A 23274-nucleotide genomic window follows, 5' to 3' on the forward strand; every position below is an offset into this window, starting at 1 on the left:
TTGATTCCTTTAGAATTCTTTTTGATGTCATTTCTTATACTACTACCGCTTCGGAAACAAATGGCGCTCTGAGAGAGAAGAAGTGGCGCAAGAAACTCTCCCAGCATTCTTTTTTTTTGCGCTCTTTTCAATAAAAATATACAATATTGTACAGTCATTTCTATCGCTATAAAATAAGCGGACTGTAGTTAAATGTTTATTGACAGCACAAAGTAACTGGTTATCGTATGCGGAAATATTGTAAATAGGTAGATGCGCGTGCGCGGGTGTCGTGCTGATAGGGTTTGACGCGACTGCGGGACGTGGCACTGCCGAGTGGGTCGACGACCGTTGCCTCCCCTCTCCGGCGGCTCCCCTCTGGCGTCCGGCTACACAACCGGTTCATCAGCCGCAGTTAAGGCGGCTCCAACATGCTCCCCCTGTTGAAGAGCCGTGGTCTTCAAGGTAGAGTCACTGTAGAGGCAGGGGGCAAATAGTGTTGTATGCCCGTCTGAGCACACCCTTGCGTGTGCGTATGTCTGCAACTCTTGCGACGCCGTCACTCCCTGGTAGCACACGGATGACTCGTCCCATCAGCCACATAAGAGGCGGAGAGGTCTTGTCCTTGATTACAACGAGAGCCCCTTCCTTTAGTTCTCCTCTGGTAGAGCGATGCCATTTGGATTTTTCCTGAAGCCAGAGAACATATTCGTTTGAGAAGCGATTCCAAAAATGTTGCTTCAGATATTCGATTCTCTGGAATCGCTGAAGCGAGGACACACTGGCTCTGGTGACCTGTGGATGAGGCAACGTCAGTAAAGATCGCCCAATAAGGAAGTGTGCGGGTGTAAGTGGAGTGAGGTCTGACGGGTCACTGGATATAGGAGTTAGAGGACGAGAATTTAATATAGATTCAATCTGAATAAGGCAAGTTGCCATTTCTTCAAAGGTGAGGTACGTAAGGCTTAAGATTCGTTTTAAATGATATTTGGTGGATTTGACGGCAGATTCCCATAGTCCACCGAAATGTGGAGTATATGCCGGAATAAACGAAAAGGTTATACCTGGATCGATTTTATTTAGGTCGAGATCCTGTGCTAGAAGCTGTGCTAGCTCATTGAAGGCCCCGACGAAAGTACTACCATTGTCCGAGAAGATGTGGCGTGGTTTCCCCCTCCGAGCAATAAATCGGTTGAGAGCTGCTAAAAAAGCTTCTTTTGTCATGTCTGAAACAAGCTCAAGGTGAACTGCTCTTGTGGCCAAACACACAAATACACATATAAAGCTCTTGACGAGCCTGCAACCTCTGCCCTTGCGGTCAGCTATCATGATAGGACCGGCGTAGTCGACACCTGTATCTAAAAAGGGAAATTCTAGATGTAAACGCTGCACTGGAAGGTTGTCCATGATAGGTTGGATTGTGTTAGCCTTGATTCTAGAGCATTTTACACATTGATGTGTTGTCTTCCTGGCTAGATTTCTACCACCGATGGGCCACTAGTGATGACGAATGGAGGCAAGTAACAGTTGAGGCCCTGCATGAAATAATTTATGATGAAATATTTGAAATATTAAGTTACAGATTCGATTCGACCTACAAAGAAGAACAGGATGTTTAACATTGTAGTCATAAAAGGAACTATGAAGCCTGCCCCCTACTCGAATAATTTTATTATCGTCAAGAAAAGGCGATAATGATAAGAGTTTGTTTTTAGGAGGTAATAGTTTACCTGATGTGAGAAGATTGTACTCCTCAGGGAATGATTCTTGTTGACAGATTTTTAAAATTAAATTTAATGAATTATTTAATTCGCATGTTGTTAGTGGACCAAATGTACGATTTTGATTTTGTAATTTGCAATTTTTAAGAAACCGTGACATAAAGGCTACGATGCGTTGCAATGCGTTAAAGTTTGAACACCGATTGAAAAGTGTAGAAATTACATTTTCACCGTCGACGTTGACATGAAAAATTCTAACTGTCTCTGGTAACGTAGACTTGTCATGCGATCGTGGAAATTGCGGCCAAATTGATTGGTCTTGTTGTAGAAACTGTGGCCCTGACCACCATAAAGAAGAGTGAGCTAACTTGTCAGCTGAGAGTCCTCGTGAGACGAGGTCTGCGGGGTTTTCTGCTGAAGGAACGTAGCGCCAACAGTCACCACCGACAATGTCCTGGATTTCAGAGATACGATGACGGACGAAAGGTTTAAGATTCGAGGGTGTCATCGATAGCCAGCCCAACACTATGGTAGAGTCGCACCAGAACACTGACTCGTTGAATTTTAGGGTAAGTGATTGAAGTACCTTAGAATGCAATCGAGCGCCCATCAAGGCTGCACATAGTTCGAGTCGGGGCATAGTAGCTGGTTTTATAGGAGCTACCTTGCTCTTAGTAGAGTTCCAATCAAAAGAATTAATTTCAGTCATATGACCTAGCTCTATGTACTCACGCATGAAGTCAAAATAGAGTTTCTGAAGAATTGGATTTTTTTGTAATCTACGTTCTAAAGAGATAAACCTATGCCTGGCCATGTTGTAAGAGTCACCTAGAATGGTGGGTGGCTCTTTGAGGGGTAGAGTCACCACGAAACGACCATCAGATTCTCGATACGTGGTATCCGCAAATATCTGCTCACAGCGCTTCTCTTCGGGAGTGAGTTTGTGTTTTGAAGAAATAGTATCAAGCTCCCAGAATCGAGACAAATAATAATATACTGATAGTGTGTTGTCTGAAAACATGCACACGGGAGAAGAAGAGTCATTATTATGATTTGAGTTTATAAATAAGCCGGAAATCAACCAGCCTAACTTAGATTCAAATAAAGAAGGTTTGTTCTTTCCTAAACTGATACGATTCGCGCCTAAAATTTCCCAAAATATTTCTGCGCCAACTAAGATGTCGACTGAAGACGGACAATTGAAAGTAGGATCGGCAAGACGAATGCCAGTGGGTATTTGAAAGCTCCTTGTGTCAACATAAGTTGATGGTAGCTTAGTACTTATTTTAGATAATACAAAGCATTCTATGTTGACTTCGTATACCTTATCTAATGACTGTAATTTAAAATTGCATGATTTTGTGCAGTTTGAAGACTGATTATTGATGCCAAACACTCTGGATTTGGTATTCAAAGTACAAAGGTGCAGCTTACGGCAGAAATCCTCTGAAACAAAGTTGGCTGTGCTCCAGCAAGACCCGTGCGGTATGGAGCTTTCCGTTAGTATCCACCACATTCACGAGCGCTGTGGAGAGTAACACAGTTCTTGTTTCAGACGTGTTATTAAGAGTAAGCGCTACATTTTGAGAGGTAGATTGCTCTGGTTCATTCTCAATATGTAACAAAGTGTTATGTTTCAGACGGCAATATTTACAAGAGCCTAATTTACATTTTGAAAGTACATGACCTGGACGTAGGCAATTCAAACAAACTTTTAAGTCTTGGGCCTTTTTAATACGGGACTCTACAGGTAAGTCTCTAAAGTTAGGGCAAGAAAATAGGAAATGTGACTGATTACATAATTGACATAATGAAGATTTATGATTGAATGATTTATGGTTAGTAAAATTATTATTAGTATTAATTACAAAGCTTTTAGGTTTAGTATTGTTAAAAGCTTGTGAGTTTTGTGTTTTAGCAACTTTGGACTCCTCTAGTGTTTCTAATAAATCTGCCCTACTATTGAGAAATGTAATAAAGACTGGTAAGGTGGGAGGTTGTGACATAGAGTTGCGGTGCTGCTCCCATTCCCTATTTGTGATTTGATCTAGTTTACCCGTCATAATGTGGATAATTAAGGTGTCCCAATATTGAACAGGTTGATCCAAGGTCGCCAGGGCTCTTAAATTTTTTTTAGTTTCGTCTACTAAATGTCTTATTGACTTACTTGATTCCCTTGAAAATGACTCAATGTTAAACAAAGCTTGCACATGATTATTCACAAGCAGCCTCTTATTGTCATAACGCTCACAAAGCAACTTCCAGGCAGCGTTGTAATTCTCCGACTTAAAATCGAGATTATTAATTATTAAAAGAGCACTCCCCTTTAGTGATGCACGAAGATAGTGGAGCTTATTAATGTCATCGATAGACTGGTTACTGTTTATTATTGATTGAAATGTGTCACGAAATTCCAACCAATCATGATAGCTGCCTGAAAATCTGGGCAAATCAATTTTAGGCAGACGCACACTATTATGCTTATGCGTGTTTGAACAAGAGCTCACCTCGGACGCGATGTCTGCATTCAACTCTCTGCGCGCGATAGTGATCAGCTGGCGAGCAGTAGCCACTAGACTGCAGTATAGTTTATCAAATTCTTCGCGTTCCGCATATTGCTCGTCGGGGTCGTCCGCCAACATCTCCAACTCGTCCTGCAAGGCGTCATACTTTTCATGTAGGGCCTCAATAGCAGCCAGCCTGAACTCCAGTTCTATAGTCTGCAATTCGCTTAATTTTTTACAAGATTTAGATAGTTCAACATAATTCGAAAATTGTGTAAGCTTGGCCTTTATAGAACCTCGTTTTTTAATCAACGTTTTTATTTGAGACTCGGACATAATGAGGAAGAAAGAGTAAAGCTTAAAATAAAATAGAAGCCAACTAGGTGTATGTTTTAAAGAAGGCACAAGCAAACAGGCAATATAGAAAAGAAATAACACAGAAATGCAATTTTGCTATAGAATGATGTCAGGCGTTATAATGTTCAAATATGACGATAAATGAGACTAAGAAAATCTAGTTGATATGATGAATGAGATGAATATAAATAGAATAAAAATGAGAGGCAATGTACAAGAATAAAATGACAAATGATTTTAAATTATGCAGTACAGCAAATGATTTTATATATTGAGGAGTAGGTTGGAACGATCTCACGGTTGTTATGCCATCCACAGGTGATGAATGAAATTAACACGTAGCCTCGTTGACCGACGAATCGTGTGCGTTGATGCTGATCACGCGCAACCGAAGTTGATGATCCGCAATCCCGATGACCCTCCAAGTGGTCCCTGATTTGGTGGATGGCTGCAGGCGGTAAATCCAAGACCTTCAGAACGCACTCCACTTTAACCAAAAGAAAGCAGGCACGATGACTTGAAGGATTCAGGCGACAACTCGAAGAATGTTACGTGGCTGGTTTGGGTCCGTTAACTTTCTTTGTTCCTTTGTACTGCTGGTCGCTATTTCATGTAGACAAGGTGAGAAGGACCATATGGTGGCGAAGCAAACAGCGGACTGTAGTTAAATGTTTATTGACAGCACAAAGTAACTGGTTATCGTATGCGGAAATATTGTAAATAGGTAGATGCGCGTGCGCGGGTGTCGTGCTGATAGGGTTTGACGCGACTGCGGGACGTGGCACTGCCGAGTGGGTCGACGACCGTTGCCTCCCCTCTCCGGCGGCTCCCCTCTGGCGTCCGGCTACACAACCGGTTCATCAGCCGCAGTTAAGGCGGCTCCAACAATAACCAAGATGGATACACCGAAAAGAGAAGCAATACCTGCGAAAATTCGACTAGCAATTACTTTGAGATTTTTGGCCAGCGGAGATAGCTTTGAAAGTCTACATTTTCTATTCAAAGTTTCAAGTTCCATAATTACAAGAATTGTGCCTGAAGTATGCATTGCTCTTAACCGATTATTGAAGGATCAAATTAGGGTAAGTGGAAACAAAAAAAATACATAATTACTCTTAAGCATTGTTTATTATAGAAAATAGAATTTGCTGGTGTGTGTACCTAATTAGTAATACAAAATTAAGCTTTACGAAAAGCCTGACCTAACACATCATTGGCTGTATTGTACTCTGGGTATGGTGACCTCAAGATCTCATCAGATATAATTTGTATTGTATTAGTATCACAAAAAGCCACGGAAGAAGTTTGAACCCCCATCCGAATAGGAAGTAGATGACGATTCAGACCGTACGTAGTATGTGGGTGATGCGGCTGGATGTTGTATTTGTTGGCGTTGGGTTGGCTCTGAATATACAGTATTCGTTGGTGAAGGACGTGTGAAGTGTGGAGGTGTGTTATTCATTCGCTTGATGAATAATCCATCTATTTCGTACATCATTTTTATACTGTCTGATTCAGATAGTTTACGCAACTTATTAGCCAGAATCTTGCCGTAACGATCAAAATCATCTTCCACCGCTTGTGGTTTATTCAAAACTTTATTCAGTGAAGTCTTTGCATCTTTCATCGTCTTCCCAGCTTCTTGCAGTTCTATTGGATTCTTACGGCGTCGCGGTATTGATGGCAACTGAGAAGAAGTCGTAGGATCTGAGTGATTGCTATCCACATCTTCATTGGAAATAACACTTTCTGGTGTAGCTGGAGACTGTAACAAAAAAAAATTATAATGTAATTTTTTTTACGGATGCCAGAGTCTCCACAGACATGGTTACAACTGGAAAAGGGGTTCAAAAACTTTCCAAGGTGTTTAGGTGCCATGGATGGAAAGCACATTGTAATGCAATAGCCTATAAATAGTGGTTCCGAATACTACAATTACAAAAGGAGTTTTAGTATTGTACTTCTTGCTTTAGTCGACAGCAATTACAATTTTATTTTTGTTGAAATTGGAAGTCAGGGAAGAATAAGTGACGGCGGTGTGTTTCGTAACAGTCAGCTTTGGAGAAGAATATGCTCAAATAATCTTAATTTTCCTACGCCACGACCTCTACCGGGGAGTACAAGAGAAGTTCCATATGTTTTTCTGGGAGATGGAGCATTTGCATTGTCATCACATGTGATGAAACCGTACCCAGGAAGTCATAATGAAGGATCGCCGAAACGTATATTTAATAAGAAACTTTCATCCTCACGCGTAGTCGTTGAAAATGTATTTGGGATATTAGCTTCAAAATTTAGAATATTTCGGAAACCAATACTACTGAACCCAGAAAAAACCACAGTTATTACAATTACATGTGTACTGCTGCACAATTTCTTAAGAAAAAGTAGTACATCATCGGCAATATATACACCTCCAGGAACAATAGATGTTTACAACAGTAACGATGAACTGGTAGTGCCAGGTTCATGGAGGAATGACATTGAAGACACGTGTACCATTAGACCTTTGCTACCAATACCACGAAGACCAACACTAGACGCAAGTCAGATTCGAGAAGAATTTACAACATATTTCCTTAACAATTACAATATGTAAAATTTAGCTATTTAACTATAATTTCTACGTAGGTTATAGTTACAATACTTGCCACACTATTGTTACTATTATCTACGCTAATTAATAAATGAAAAATAATTAATGTTTTGTGACCATAAGTGAATCTCGCTTTCTTTTTTTTAATCTACCACTGGTATATACTCGCTTATGCGCATCCAAGCATCGTGCACATATTGCTTGTCCTTGTGTTTGGTATCTTTTGAGTTCCATAGTACCGGCTCCCTTTGAAAACACTCCAAAAATTCCAATTCACGTTCGTTACCACCAGACCACATTTTAACGCGTCTTCACCTAAACACAGTCAGCCGGCAACTGCGTGAAACGAGTGTGTACACGTTCGCTCTCGTTTTTCTCGCGAGGGTCAACGAGACCCTTTGACTCGAGCACAAAAACCGACAAGCTACCGAGACCGAACGAGGCGAGGCGAGGGAGACCGAGACGAGAGAAGAGCTCCATGTACACACTCGCTCTCGGCCTGCCTCGTGGTGTCTCCCCGAGTGTGTACAACCGGCATTAAACTACAACATCTATACAAATTAACTAAACACAATATAGCTTATTATTATTCAAAGTAAACTTAAATTATTATTAGAAATGACATCAAAAAGAATCCTAAAGGAATCAATTTTGAGAAAACAAATGCTTTTTATGCCTTTATAGGTAACTAAGTGACTGTGATTAAACTGATTCACTTTATCCTTTCGAACTAGTAAATAATGTATCACAAATGATAGTATTCCTCGTCCATAGATCAGCGATACTTAAGGTGCGTGTAGATGAATTTAACAAAACTATACATTTAAAATCAACAATTATTGATAATTATTTGAAATTTCATTTTTAACGTCTTTTTGTTTGTTTGTTGTTGATTATTTTAATGGATAACAATATTGGTTAATAACAGCTTCAGTACAGTGTTCTTCAGACGCTGTTCTGTCAATAGAATAATAATAATATAAGTATTTGGGAATAATGTAGTCAAAAGACAACGGAAATGTGAAATCAAAGTTCATGAGTTAAAAATGAAACAAAAACGAATTTCTGAATATTTTATAATATGTAGTAATAAATAAGTACTTTACCGCTTTATAATTGCCAATTTTTTAAGTAGGTATTAATAATAGGATATAGTAAGTATGTTATCCTTAAGAGGTCTTTTTGTAGACCTATATAAGATACACAATTTCACCATACATTATTTTGTTATATCTCAAAGGGCTTAGCCTTTTTTTCCGAAATCTACAACAACTTAACAAATATACGAGTATTAAAACCTTCCTCGAGTACCACGCTATCCGAAAGCAGCATAAATATCGGAGAGTAGTTTGTGAGTTTATCGCAAACAGAGAGAGAGTCGCGGCGGAGAACTTTGTCTTATAATATGTAGTGATGAAATAGGAAGTCTAAAGCTGGCTAATGCATCCAAATGTAAACGTAATATTTTGACCACATTCACGGGCACGCCACTTAGTCTTCCTGGCATTTGTGCACTGTAATTGGAAGGGCGTATCAATTACCATCAGCTGAACGTCCTGCTCGTCTCGTCCCTTATTTTCATTAAAAACGCCTCCATCTTTAATGACAAGCGCACTTTATGGTAACCAGTTCTGCATAACCTTCCTTAAAATGGATGAAAGAAAGTAGTTCACCAACTAGACATTAGCACTATCAACCCAATAATACTACAATTTGGAGTTCTTCATAAGCGATCCACAAGATCACTGAAATAATAGAAACGGCAGGAAAATAATGAAGAGGTTAAGCACATATGAGATGGTGTAAGCTGGAGAAGGCCTATACGCAGAGTAGGATTCCAATAACAAACTCTTAAATCAAATCAAAATAACATTATTCACGTAGCTCAAGGGAGTGATACATGATATATATTTCCTTTTTTTATTTGCCGCCACTTCGGAAAAGGTTTAGCTTTAATGAGAAGATATAAACGATTTAAGAGTGGCAAGAAACTCATTGCCACTCTTAAATCGACATTTACAGCTTCACCATTTTACTAATCGTTTCAAATAGGACATTTAATTAAGCACATAGCTGAACTTTCAATATCGACAGGGTATCAATAAATTATTTGTGATATCTACCAGTATAAAAAATAACAAGGCAAATTAATTTCTCAGCACATATTTATTTATAATAACACTTTTTTAATAACACTTTTTTCCAAATATATTGAATAGCAGGAACCTCCATAATTGTCTCAAAACAATGAATAAAATAAACTGACTATAATATATCCGCGGTTCATTCAGTCAGTGTCATGTCAGTGTCTTCGCCTGTGATTGTTATTATTTTGTGTTTTGGGAATGTGTTTTTCGTGAAATTAATTGCAAAAGATAATTAGAAAAGTAAGTAATAAATACGCATATACGTAAAGTTCGAGTAAATGAACGTGGCAGAAGTGTATAAAACAGGAGGAGGACCTTTTTCTGTACCTCCACAGACAGCGATGGAAGCCTTCTTACTTTAGTTGAGGTCGAGTTAAAACTTAGTATCTCGTAGCACGAATTATGAGGTAAAAAATATTGTAGGTAATTGATAGAGCTTTAGTCCACGAAGACTCTTATTACAAGGTAATGCACCGTTCCAGAGAAAAAAGCATTATAACCTAACCTCAAATTATGACATTTTTATGCGGAGAAAAGAAAGGGAAACGCCTACAATTAGTTTCTGGCAATCGCCGGACGCTACCGCGGCACGCTATGCTCGGCTCGTGCGTTGTTTTAAATTTTCTAACATAACCTATCCTAACCAATTTTTATAAATTGTAGGTAGGTAGAGCTTTGATCCATGATCATAGTGCTACTATTCTTATTACAAGGTAATGCATAGTTTTAAAGAGAATAACGAAAAAAAAATAAACACAGGAACATTCACGCAACTTCGATACAAACGAAATGAACATTATAGGAAAACCGAATAAACATTAAATGAAATTATATTAATATATCCTAATATCAGATTTATTATTACAGAAATAGATATGAGACACAATTTATCTCAATACTTATACGTAGAAATCATTCCTTAACCATTTAAGTATGGGTCCGACGATACTTAAAGTATTCCTTAGCCTATTGAGGACTCCTTAGGTGACAGGTACAGGAGTGAAAATTTTTAATGCTGTACTAAATAGCTATTTCGGTTTTGGGAGTGTTCTCTGATAACAAAAATTCAGAATGGTTCTAGTGGTTCGATATATTTGAACTAAGTATCGATGCAATAGAATAATAATTATTAATTAATGTCGTGAATATTAAGGTGAGGAAAGCTCAAGTAATACTCGAGTATGGCACGGGACCGCTTACCAATCGCAGGCCAATGGCATGGTGGAGCGCTTCCACCGCACCCTTAAAACCGCCATCATGTTCCCAGCATCCTGCTTGGCATCCGAGCTTCGTGCAAAGAAGATCTCCAGTGCTCGACCGCTGAACTGGTGTATGGTGAGACTTCGAGAATACCTGGTGAGTGCTTTCACTCCAAGACTAACTCACACACCACCAGCAGACTCATAACTCATATCTCTCGCATAAGACCTACTCCATTCTCTCGATATGGGACTAAACCTACCTTCGTAAACAAGGACCTCAGTCTATGAGTACGGCGGTGACCAAGTAAATGAAAGGTACGCGTAGTCTTAAGATAATAATATATTGTATTGAAGAAAAGAAAGCATTATGATTGTTTGTTTATTGTTTATTGGTGTATTATCATGTGGACCTTGAAACTGTTTTTCTTATTTTCTGGGGAATTATCTGATTTAAAAAAAAAACGCTTGTAAATAATTTGTAACTATTTATTTGTGTCAGTCTAACTTACAGATAAAATGTAAATTGGATGGAATTAGTATTAGATATGTGAATGACGATTCTAACGAGGCGTTTGTAATACTCGTGCGGGAAAAGTAGTAACTTGGCGCTCGCTGTTGCGGTTGAAAAGGAGCCGTTTGTCCTTTTAAAATTACCCGTGAGGTTTTTCGTAAATGAAACTGTTGTTTGAGTGCGAAGAGTCGCACGCATTTATACGTGGCACACGCTTTAGATAAACTCTGAAGTTTGACAACTCTCGTCATGTACGTCGAAGCGTAGCAACGTGACATCGAAATATCAAAACTGAATTGAGGTTGACGCGTCTGACAGTTTCATTTAATATATATAATTTATAATTTAAGTTACAAAAGCTTAAAAACGAAGTCGGAAATAATAAATAAATCGTCGCATTTGTAATGCAAAATAGTATCGAGTAAACGAGTAGCACAATATACTATTATTAGTCGACCATTGAGCTCCATAATCGATTGTATATTAAACAGAGCAATGTTTTAGGTTTAAAATATTATATCTTACTCAATGTGATATTTTAGACTAATACATACATATATAACTTACAACACAACCGTAGAAAGTCTTCCGCGTAAATCACTGACATCTTGAAAATATGATGTAAGTATATAGCTTAGATAAATTACACGTCTTGTAATACTGTGACAGCTGTGAACACGGCGAAAAAATATCGGTGAACAGTTAGCCACCATTTTCAGCATTACCAGTGGGAGGCTCCTTTGAACAGGATGCCGGCTAGATTATGGGTACCACAACGGCGCCTATTTCTGCCGTGAAACAGTAATGTGTAAACATTACTGTGTTTCGGTCTGAAGGGCGCCGTAGCTAATGAAGTTACTGGGCAAATGAGACTTAACATCTTATGCCCCAAGGAGACGAGCGCAATAGTGCCGCTCAGAATTTTTGGGTTTTTCAAGAATCCTGAGCGGCACTGCATTGTAACGGTCAGGGCGTATCAATTACCATATGCGAACGTCCTGTTCGTCTCGTCCCTTATTGTCATTAAAAAATTGCAGACTAACAAAGTGACTAACGTATCGCGAGTGTAAAACTAAACGAGGCTCTATCTAGATATATAAATTATCTACACAATTAATTATTCAATGAATTAACGTCAAAATGCGTAATTCTGTCTGTCTGGCATTCAACAATCGCGCGTTTTTCGAGAAACGTGCTTCGTACACGACTTAGGGACCTTCTAGATTAGATCGTACAGGCCGGCAACGCATCCCCATGGACGGTTGCCCCCTTATTATATAACAAAATGCGCTGGTACTCAACCTGTCCATTTTACCGGATAATACATACTTTCGCGGTAGAAAAAATAAGGTCCCGGAAGGGCGAAAAATGTAGATATCTAACCATGAGTGAGAATGCGGGTAGACAGATATATTTGCAAATACTAATTACTTAAGTCGCCCCGTGACATGCCGCCAAAAACAATGCCGGAATCCTCGAATTATTAATATCGGTGTGCCAGTGCGTGAATTAAAAACCATTGCAATCGAAAGTTAGTAAATGTAATACCTACTCAACAGTTAATAACCATAGACTAACAATGCAAGCGTTTAGATGAACAAAGCGTGTGAGAGAAAGGAACTTATCTAACGGAGAAAAAGAAAGTGAATTTATTGATACCTACTATAAACCACTGGCCTCTACTATATACCAATGGAGTGGCAGCTGTCATAGTACTTTTGTGCCTGTTTGATATTCGCCATTTTGGCGCTGTTGGCCACGTAGCGAGAGTCTGCGGTACTAAAACTTGTGATGACAACCTCAGGAAACATAGATAGATGGTGCGAAACTATTTACAAAAAAAAATGTACTTTGTTACGTTGATTCATGAAGTATAACTAACACGAAAAACAGACGAAATTAATTCAAAATACTAAAATACTTCAGAGTATTGTACGTTCCTTCGCAGCCATTTGTATTATACGTCAAAATTAGTTCCCTGGACGCTCGCGAGTGGCGCTTCAAATACGTGCAAAACATTTGCTGTCAAACATATGGAACAGCCTGTCCAGTGGTACTTATACAGGTCAGTGCTACAAACGGGTGTTGAGTGACTGGTCGTAAAAGTAGAATTAGAGTAAAGCTAACGTTCACATTCACAATTCCGTCTATATGCATATTCTAAATATATTGGTAAATTAATTGGTAATTAACACTAAAAAAATTACGAAAGGAGAACCATTTTACTCAATAACACCTTTTCAATTGACTGCCGATGTAGGTAATTTTTCTTTGTAAATTACCTTATTTTTTACGTATTACTTCATATCTACGAATATGATATATTTGAGCAAACTAAACTATTTAATCTAAATTGATATAATATCTAGATTCCTACTAAGTTTAGGTACATAATTTTTAAATCAAGGAATCTTAAAATAACTTATAAATGTGATGCCAAGTAATATCCCTACTGCGAAATACTATGGGCTTGGATGGGCCTATGAATAGCTTGGAAGGTATATAAGTATAGTAATTTTTATGTTATATTGAAACCAACTTAAAAATGTTGTTATTTAACCATTTTAAGTATTGGTAGCCATAGTATAGCAACTCTATGTTACATTAACGGCCGTTCCCAATATACTATCTATATAGAGAAAAATTATTACCTTCTACTATCAGTAATTTACATGTTAATAATCTGAAGCTGTCTCAATATACCCGATAAATCATTCTTATCGCCTTATATAGGGACGCGTGAATTGCAATTTCCATACAAATTTCTATCGCTGGTAAGCTATACGTCCTCTCATTGACAGACAGCGTGTACGGATAAGGTGAGTTAAAGTAGATAAGTTTTTGGGGACAGAAAAGTCAACGATATTTACGTTTTTTATCTCAGGTAGGCCACAACCGGAGATAGACTGAATATTGGGAACGGCCGTAAGAGAGTTCATCTGTTGTGTCAATGTTGCTATCATGAAAAAGTAACACGCACACATCGTTAGCGCATTTAAAACATTAAATTAACTAAACTTATCTCTTATGACCTTAAAACTTTCGTTTTGATACACAACCATTGTTCCTTATTTATTATACTAAGATCGTTTAATGCACTTAATAATACTTTGATACTTCCTACAAAGTGGTATAATATTAACATAACATTTGGTACACGTAGCAGGCACTTTTAATACCGAACACGGTAATAAATAATTGTGTAGTACTTACAACTAAGTATTTAGTGTGTTTAGGTCATCTCTAATCTATAGGAACTGGTGAGGAGGTAACTCAATTTTTAATAAGATAACTGTGTTAAAATCAACACTCTTTTCACATAACCTCAAAATGTATGTGTAAAATTCAAATAACCAAATCTCTTACAAAAAAATCCGCAAAATTTCGTGAAAAGGTACCTTTTTATATCCCAAATACAATGATTTGCAATATTAATTTTTTCAACTTATCTTGACTTAAATATCGAAAAAGAACCCTAATTTCCACTTCCCGACTTCAGATCGCGCGTATATTATTTTTCCTTTCACTTTTGTTACATTCTCTTCCATTTCCAATGGGTTTCATGATCCGTCCTAGTATTATTTTTTTGGTTTCTAAAATCGAGCTTTGTTCTATAAAGTGTCAAATGTTTTAGAATTTAAGTGCAACAAAGTCAGTCAGTCAGACGTATAACCGCATTTTGACACTATTCCCCTTATACCTTATACCTCGTTATAGTATAATATAAAGTATTATCTCGAGCTCCCAGATTGCCAATTCCCGAGGTAATCTGGAAGTCAATGGCATGATATATTTGGCTCGGAAAATACTGAGGGGGAATTCGTACATCGAGACGCTGTCTTCAAGTAGGCCCTCATTTTAGCGCTCTATAAGAAGCTGAACCGGCCACATAGTTATTTCATCGTCATTATTTCAAAACGTTGACGCTAAGTTCCGATCCTATCCACGTTTTACTCTAGATTCGTATTCTATCCTTTCCGTAGAAGGTTAAGTGAATCCCAGCCTCGATATTTCTACTACAATTAAAAGGGTATTTTGCAGAATAGCTGCCAACAATTGACGTTAGATCTTGTTCCGAGAATACGCATCACGATTGCCCTAAATAGGAACGTAACTTAATCACAATCGGAACTGAGCCGTCAATTTGTGTTACAGGAATACGAAATTGTACTTTTTGACATAAGGTTACTTCGATCCTATCTGTTTTGTTACGAGAATAGGGCTATTGGTCTGGTACACGACAGTAGCTCGGACCACTGCTACTAAATTATCACGGGGAGTGTTCCGAAGAATTGTTTGATCTGAAACCGTTCTTCGATATCATCTTGACCATGAGAATGTGTGACGTTCCTCCACAGCGTGATTTTCAACTTTTCAAGGAACTTTATGACACATTTAACTACACTGTGGAATTAACTGCCTTCCGCGGAGCTTCTAGGACGATACGTCATGAATACCTTCAAATTATATAACGTCAACTATTAAAAAAACCACACATGCTACACAGTATACCACACAGTCAATGACGTTCTATACATTCGTTCATAAGGACATATCAGTCTGATAGCGGAACAGTAAAAGTGTGTTTAAAGACAATGCAACCACATTTCTCTCCTGTTTATAGTAGTGTACTAACGTACAACGGTCACTTTCTGAATCTGAATAAAATATTTTAAACAACTGGAGTATATGTGGCAATGCATAGATAAAGCAGTTTGAGTTTATTATGGTGTAATATGTGGCATGTTCCAGATTTCGGCTTTGTTTTTTTACGATGTGATTTGACTATATGTATAGAACGTCATTGCTAGTAGTAGACAATTTTAAATGCATCTATTGAGTAAGTAGGTACATATTATGCTTTATAATTGACGTGATTATATAGTCTAATTATTTTTCATTTTAATGGTGCATCTTCTCTAAGACCTTCTGCAACATAAGTCACTACCACTTAAAATTAATCCCTGAGATTTTATAGAACTTTTCATTGTGCGGTCTGTAGAAATCCTTCAACTTAGATATAGTAGAAATGTCTATATGAGGATGATTTCTGCCTTTAGTCTTGCCAAGGCAATGCGGTACGGGCTTGGTTTCTGACTTTAGGAGGCACGGGAATCCCTTAGTTGAATTAAAGTAGAAATGCTTATCCGTAATGACACGTTTCAGCCCTAAGAAGTCCTGAAAGAAGAATTTTGAAATTAGAATAGTGTTTCGACATTGATCTGACTATTAGTTTGAAAATACTTTAACAATATTGACTAGAGCGTAAAAAAACGAGAGATAAAAGATACGACACAGAAGAAATTGATTTAGGATAGGTCTACGTTCGCAATCATCATGGCTGCAGCCTCAACTCTTAATATGGAAGTGAATCCACAGAACAAGAAGAAGGTTTATATTACATCCCAACAGGGTTTTAGTGGACAATACTACAATGAGCCACTTAATCATAGAAATGAGATACGTAAAATTGTGAATGTTCACAAAAAGAAGTTTACAGATGAGAAATTAATCAAAACTGAAAAACCTATTTATGTTAAAATTTGCCCTGGGCTTCCCCGGGACATAAATAGAATAGGGAAGTCCCAAGTCCAAGGGTGTCGTAAGAGGCAACTAAGGGCATTTAGCAGTGGGAGTCTGCTTTGCACAGGAGGCCGGCTAGATTATGAGTAGTACTCATTCTACGGCGCCTTTTTCTGCCGTGAAGCAGTAATATGTAAGCATTATTGTTTCGATCTGAAGGGTGCCGGACCTCACTAGGTACTTACGTACGTACGTAGGACTTGACGCGTGACTCTCAAGGTGACGAGGGCAATTGTAGTGCCGCTGAATTGTAATGGACAGGGCTTATTAATAACAATCAGCTGAAAAAAACCTATCAAAATTGGGCAAGAGACATGTAACCGCATAAATAATGGTGAATTAACTAATACATACTTGGACTCTTGCAATTTCAGCGGCCGGATCGACCACAAGTCGTTCCCCGTTAACTAACAGCAGCCTTTCCTTGGGAAACCACCGAAGCCATCTTCGATATGGCCTGGAGTATATCCCTATCCTAACAGGCGGCCAAGAAGCATCTACGGACCAGGTGCCGCCCCATCGTACGGAGCTGTTCACTATAGCATACTCCTCGAAACGAGGAAGGCCTGGTCGTTTACTGTAAAGATTAACAATATGTGAATAAAAGATCGAATCAGAAATGAGGAGATCCGTAAGAGAACCAAAGTCACCTACATAGCCCAAATGATTGCGAATCTGACGTGGCAGTGAATAGGGCACATAGTTTGACGGACAGATGACCGGTGGAACAGTGAAGTCCTATAGGGTATTTTCCGTTGCCCTAGAACATTGAAATTTGAAGAGTCTCATACTCAGAAAACTATACATTTGTAATTTAATCGTTAAATAATTGTACGGAATCTCGGTGAGCGAGTCCGACCTGCACTTGTCGGGGTTATTTAGAGTAAAAGAAGAGATGAAAAAGAAAAGAAGCTTACGAGACACCTGATGGTAACTAGGTTATCATCTTCGAGAATTCTCTCCTGCCACATCCGAATTGTTGTTTTATGAAAGAGGAGGACAAACGAGCGTACGGGTCACCTGATGTTAGTGATTAGTGATCACCGCCGCCTGTATTCTCTTGCAACAGAGAAATCACAGGAGAATTGCCGGACTTTTAGTACAATGTACCGACGCGCTTTTTTGAAGGTGCCCCATGTCGTATTCTCCTGGAAACACCGCACTAGGAAGCTTATTCCAAAGTTTGGTTATCCGTGGAATAAGGTTTCTTGAAAATGGCACTGTAAAGGGCGGGAATGATATTCTAATTTGTGGCGTGTCGTGCGAAGGTGGAATTCGATGGCAGGAATCAGATCAAACAGCTCTGCGGAACACTCCCGTGATATTTCGTCTCTACGCAACGCCGAGTGACCTAACCGTTCACAATGTGCTTTAGTACGACCATAGAGTATCTAGGGGTTATTTAAATTTCTCTTTGATAGGGTATTTCGTTTAGTTGTAAAAATTCATCAAAATAATATTTAATAAGAACACGTAGCGCCTCGCGCCATGATCGTCTTACCTTGCAGATTGTGTGTAATCACTGATAGCCCTGGTCACGGGATCTCGCACGACGGCTATCAGTTTGACAGCAGGGTTCATCGCATGCACGCGTTTGGGAGCCGTCTTCGTAACCCAATATGATGGGGTTTTCTCCATCGTCACCTGACCTTCGAGTGTGGCAGGCATTTTCTCTCTATGAGACAATAAAAACCACAATAATTTTATTGAATGAAGTACAAAATTGGAAACACTTGGAAGTCACTTAAAGAAATAGGGCCATAAAATAAGGTGCAATTCAGATCACACAGCGCTATTTACATACAATAGCTGGACGACCGAGGCTTGCTTTTTAAGAATGTACAAAACTTTAACAAAAAATAACTACTAGGACATCTGGATTCGACCCGGGGTCTTCTGCTTTCCAGATAACCCAATGTCCCATCTGAGCTATAATGGTCTTGTATATTCTTGCTTTCTTAATTATATTATTAATAAATTATTTATCTGACTTACGCAAGCTTTTTATATCCTGTAATACCGTCACAAAATAATTAATAACCTTAAAAGTGAAAACAATAATTTGTGCTCTATGGTTATATAAATATACTTCCTATAAATGTTTTGTAGAGACATACCTGTACCATTCGAATCCTTTGTGATAATATTTATCAAAGAAATGAACTTCAGAGCCAGCCGCTCTCACATCGGGGTGTAACCTGCCGAAATACGGCCAATGAGTCTTAGGTACATATACGGTGCCTATTTCTGCCGTGAAGCTGTAGTGTGTAAATATTATTGTGAATCAGTCTGAAGGGCGCCATAGCTAGTGAAATTACTGGGCAAATGAGACTTAACATCATATGTCTGAAGGTGACGTACGCACTTGTGGGTTTTTTTTTTAGGATTTTAGGGTTTCTCAAGAATCCTGAGCGACACTGCATTGTAATGGGCAGGACGTATCAATTACCATATACTGAACGTCCTGCTCGTCTCGCCCCTAATTTTCATTAAAATCATTTTCATAAAACTAGCTCCCTCGCAAAAATACAAGTACCCACTTTAGAACTACATTGTTTCAGAGAAACTGTTTTTGTATGTGCATACAAATCTATAATCACATACCAAAGATAATAAAAGATGTATCGTCAAATAGTAATTTCTCGTCTAAATTGAATATAATATTATAATAGTACAAACAAACTAAGCTTAGCCTTTGCAAAACAACGATTTATTTAATCAGTATATATGTACTTACTTAAACCACGGACTAGTATAAAAATAAGGACTCCATGTCACCTTAAATAACAGTGTAGCACCAAAAAAAGCCGATTTACGTGTCAATACATAGCCCTACGCACACACTTACACTACTACAGATACAGGCAGATAGGCGGCCATTATAAGAATTGTCATCGTCTGTGACAGATCAGTTTGCGTCTCAATACAATATTTTTAAAATGCCGTCTTGCGTTGTGAAAAAGTGTTAAAACGATACTATATAAGTATTTGTGGCTATATATGATTATTTATGGGAGAAAAAATTGTGTTACTAGTATCCCCCGTAACCGCACACACACTAGCATAACGGTGCTTCACTTGCTAATATCTCGGCGCGGAGTCTTTCTTTTTTTACTCGTCCGGGACTTAAACATACATACTTATAAACATCCATGACTCGGAAACAAACATCTATATTCATCATAATATTATAAATGTTTGCACCTAAAGGGATTATTAGAACTTGGAACCTCTAGTTTAATAGGGAGGGTCACTAACCACTAGGCTAATTGGATCGTTTGTCATCTATAGGTATGCATTTTGATAGAAAGAAATAGTACGTCTCATGATAATTCTAATAAGCCCAAACATGGTTAAGATACGATATGGTTCTTGAAAATTCTGATGTGAATGAGATAGAATAAAAATGATTATAAGCGATAGTGAAAAGAGACAGACACATAAATTGATAAGATTTAACGTGGGAGGAAATGAGATACTACCAATCTCATTTCTTCACACAGTATAATGTGTTTTGGTACCAAGCGATCATCGTTGAAGAAGAGATTGTCTTATGTATGACGCGAGCATAGCTTAATATATTCTGACTTCAGAGAGACCAGGAGAACATAAATATGGTAGTGGTGCTAGTGAACTCTTTCATAGCGATTGAAATCATGTGTAATTCTAGCAACATGTACCAGGACTTCATATGCAGTTTAGATGTTTAATGTAAATTTTGCATCGGATACAGCAATTCCATTGAGTTTTTGGGTGCCATATTTAATTTTTCGCTTTGACCACGTGTGAATTGCACACACATTTTTCGTTTTAGAAAAGCGTCTATTCGGGAGTATACACTTTCACACGTGAAAAATTCATCAGTTCCTTAACAGTGGACGTATTATGTAGCAACAAATATACAAATAAAACTTGGTGAAAACACCTATTATTTAGCGGCCGCCTAATTTACAACCCATCGCTCATTAGTCACACCCCTAGTTTAGCTGGAAAAGCTGTTGAGCTAATAAGGCATTTTCATAATAAAAGTCAGATTTACAGAAACGGCTCAAAGTGTGCTCGGCCTTGCTCAATACACAATCTCGCTCGTCGGGATATGGCTTGTGCATTCGGCATAAAAACGTTAATTTCTTAGATAACTTATACGATAGAGCCTCTTGCTGTTAGACACCGCATGAGAACAGCTTATTATCTTTAGTGTGCATGACAGCTACGTCAGAAAATAGAGGCTAACTGTTCGTCGCTACTTTTTCAACTTGTTCACAGCTATCACAGTCAATTATCCTCCTCTAGATGAAAGAAAAGGCAAACCCCTAAGGAGCGTGCCAAAAGGATTATTAAAGTATAAGTTACCATCTTTAAATTAACCTATAGTAACTTTACAGGCATACTTACCTAATAAATTCTAATAAAGCCCTTGTGCCGCACTTCTTCACGCCGATGATAAGAGCATCAGGCAGCTTTTTAGTGAGAGAAACGCTTGTTCTCTTAAGTCTCCGGTACTCGAATTCATCTCCGAAGTTGATTCCGAGTATGGAAGCAAGATTTCTTGCGCTATTTTTATAGCTTGCAAATTTTTTAATAGCATTGTTTAATGTGAACTGAAAAATATTATGTCACACACAGCTTGTCACAACATCAAAATGATTATGAAAATAATAATTATTATTTAATTTTAAGCAGGTAACTACATTGTTTAATAATATATTTACGAAATTGGTATAGAACCTATTTCTGAATAGTTTTTTTTTTGTTAAATACTACCTATTTAATTTATTGCGTAGGTAGTTTAAATAGTAGTAAATCCTAACTTTAAATTTCTGAAAGCAAATCAGCATAATATATTTATGTATGTAAGCATAAAAAGAGAAAGAGTCGTAATGCAAAAATATATACCACACATACAAAATCGTACGTGAGGCCATAGAATTAAAATAAATAATCTTATTTAACGTACCTTACTGTTGTCAACTGAAGATATATTCAAAACATATAATAAATACAATAGAAATAATAATATGAAATATGTAAACGCAATTCGTTTTGATAAAACTGGTATCCATTTCATTTCAAATTCTCGAAGGCATTTGCGTTAACATCAGTAAACTGTTCCGTACACTATATTTGTTTTTATTATTTACCTAAGGTTTTTATTATTACCTAGATTAGGTATGATTTAAAGGTTTGGTTATCAACCAAACTCACGACTGCCCCGCAATGCGAAAGACTTTTGCACTGCGCAGTCGCGAGTCATGCAGGTTTTTATGAATGAAGATATACATAATTACCTACTTCTTCCTTTCGACTGAGATGTATCATGCTGACCGAATGCCCTTATAATTATGCTTCAGTAATTAATCATCTATAGAACATGCTACAGAAAGCCAAAAAATTTCACCATATAATAATTCTGCTATTAATGGGGTAATTTTTTTAATCTTTATAATTAATTAAACAAAAATGCAATAAATACGCGCGAAATATAATATAAAATATCGAAACGCAATACTATTGGTGGAAACGCATTGTGACGTCAAAGTCCATATAAACATATAATCACTGGTATGGTTGCATGATATTATTTTCAGTGATAAGCGATATATTAAATTTTATGTTAGTTTTTTACTAAATGATCTGGCAGCCAGTCTAACGAAAAACAGATCTACCTCCATGGGTAGGATACTAAAAAAATACCGCATCTCACCCCACTTTGCTGACCTATACACCCGGCGGCAACCTACAAAGTTAGGCTAGGCGCGAGATCGGCATAGTGCTCCGGATCAGGTGATCAGTTATCCGACGACCACAAAAGAGGTTCAACGGAAACTAGGTAGCCGTCTGGTCTACCGAAGGTTCAACAGTGAAGGTGTACGATCTTCCACGTTTGGGATTGAATCGCGTTGGCGCTATAACCAGTTTTGTCAGACTAGCTAAACCCAAGTCGTAAGCAGATTTCGTGCTCACGATCGTTTGTAGGTACGTGAGCCTAGTCATTCTGCATTCGGTCCGTGTTGAAAAAGCCAAGAATCACGATCTCTGTGGATCTGCTCCTATATGAAATCTGTAGCCATTTAGATGGGCTCAAGGAGCCAGTGTGTCTCTGCGATATTGCTATATGGAACCTAATACAGACATGCGTAAATTTGCGGATGGTACACACCGCACTCAAAGCTGTGTGTAGTGTGCCAGTGAACCGACACTTGGTTATTAGCTTAGTTTGTCGTCATAGAGATCACTACAATTATAATTGAGATTTTTTATGCTTCAGTAGCTTACTTTGTAGGAGTAATTTATCATTTGATAGTAAGCTACCCATCCTTCTGCCTTTAATTTCTTGGATGAGTAGCGATGGTCTCTTTACTTGTTAATATATTTTGTGTCTTGAATCAAATATACAAGACAAGGTACCTGTTCTTTCGTCAATACCTTCCTAATTTTTTTTGTTAAAAAATTCAATAATAACACTCAAAATTTCTTTGTTAAAATATTACCGGAATATTATTCATTTCATCTGAAAAACTTATAATAGTTAACTATGTACTTGGATAGGCAAAGGGCTTAAGCTCATACAGCCAAGACATTAGCGCAATAACCTCAAAGTAAAAACTTTCAATTGTCTGACATAGACATTAAACAACAATATACGTTCCTTTCGTACATAGTTAACTGCATAA

The 23274-nt window shown here is 37.9% G+C and overlaps 2 protein-coding genes and 1 pseudogene across 3 annotated transcripts; all 3 read right to left on the minus strand.

The window, feature by feature from the left end:
* Positions 1 to 183: 183 nt before the first annotated feature.
* Positions 184 to 3125, minus strand: LOC126978616 (uncharacterized). The gene is made up of 2 exons (XM_050827591.1): positions 1044 to 3125; positions 184 to 669 (listed from the first exon to the last, which is right to left on the minus strand). The coding sequence occupies exon 1, from the start codon at positions 2719 to 2721 to the stop codon at positions 1477 to 1479; it is 1245 nt and encodes a 414-aa protein (XP_050683548.1). The 5' UTR covers positions 2722 to 3125; the 3' UTR covers positions 184 to 669; positions 1044 to 1476.
* Positions 3126 to 5724: 2599 nt separating this feature from the next.
* On the minus strand, positions 5725 to 6764 carry LOC126979119 (uncharacterized; annotated as a pseudogene).
* Positions 6765 to 11004: 4240 nt separating this feature from the next.
* Positions 11005 to 21697, minus strand: LOC126978618 (heparan sulfate glucosamine 3-O-sulfotransferase 3B1). 2 transcript variants are annotated; one of them, XM_050827593.1, is made up of 6 exons: positions 21558 to 21697; positions 20996 to 21201; positions 18718 to 18798; positions 18102 to 18275; positions 16955 to 17177; positions 11005 to 16195 (listed from the first exon to the last, which is right to left on the minus strand). In XM_050827593.1, exons 1-6 carry the CDS (start codon positions 21666 to 21668, stop codon positions 15962 to 15964), a joined length of 1029 nt encoding a protein of 342 aa, XP_050683550.1. In that variant the 5' UTR covers positions 21669 to 21697; the 3' UTR covers positions 11005 to 15961. The 2 variants fall into 2 exon arrangements, with proteins under 2 accessions (XP_050683550.1, XP_050683551.1); XM_050827594.1 differs by lacking the exons at positions 18718 to 18798; positions 20996 to 21201; positions 21558 to 21697 and having other exon boundaries at positions 18102 to 18352.
* Between the last annotated feature and the right edge of the window lie 1577 nt (positions 21698 to 23274).

Source organism: Leptidea sinapis, chromosome Z (assembly GCF_905404315.1).
Source record: "Leptidea sinapis chromosome Z, ilLepSina1.1, whole genome shotgun sequence".
Classification (NCBI taxonomy): domain Eukaryota; kingdom Metazoa; phylum Arthropoda; class Insecta; order Lepidoptera; family Pieridae; genus Leptidea; species Leptidea sinapis.

Excerpts from the sequence above, each read along its gene's own strand:
- LOC126978616 (XM_050827591.1), bottom strand. The coding sequence starts at position 2,721 with ATGTTTTCAGACAACACACTATCAGTATATTATTATTTGTCTCGATTC.
- LOC126978618 (XM_050827593.1), bottom strand. The coding sequence starts at position 21,668 with ATGAAATGGATACCAGTTTTATCAAAACGAATTGCGTTTACATATTTC. Across the intron at positions 18,276-18,717 it reads AAAGGATTCGAATGGTACAG|AGAGAAAATGCCTGCCACAC; the intron begins GTATGTCTCTAC and ends ATTGTCTCATAG. Across the intron at positions 16,196-16,954 it reads CTGAAATTGCAAGAGTCCAA|GACTTCTTAGGGCTGAAACG; the intron begins GTATGTATTAGT and ends TTCTTCTTTCAG.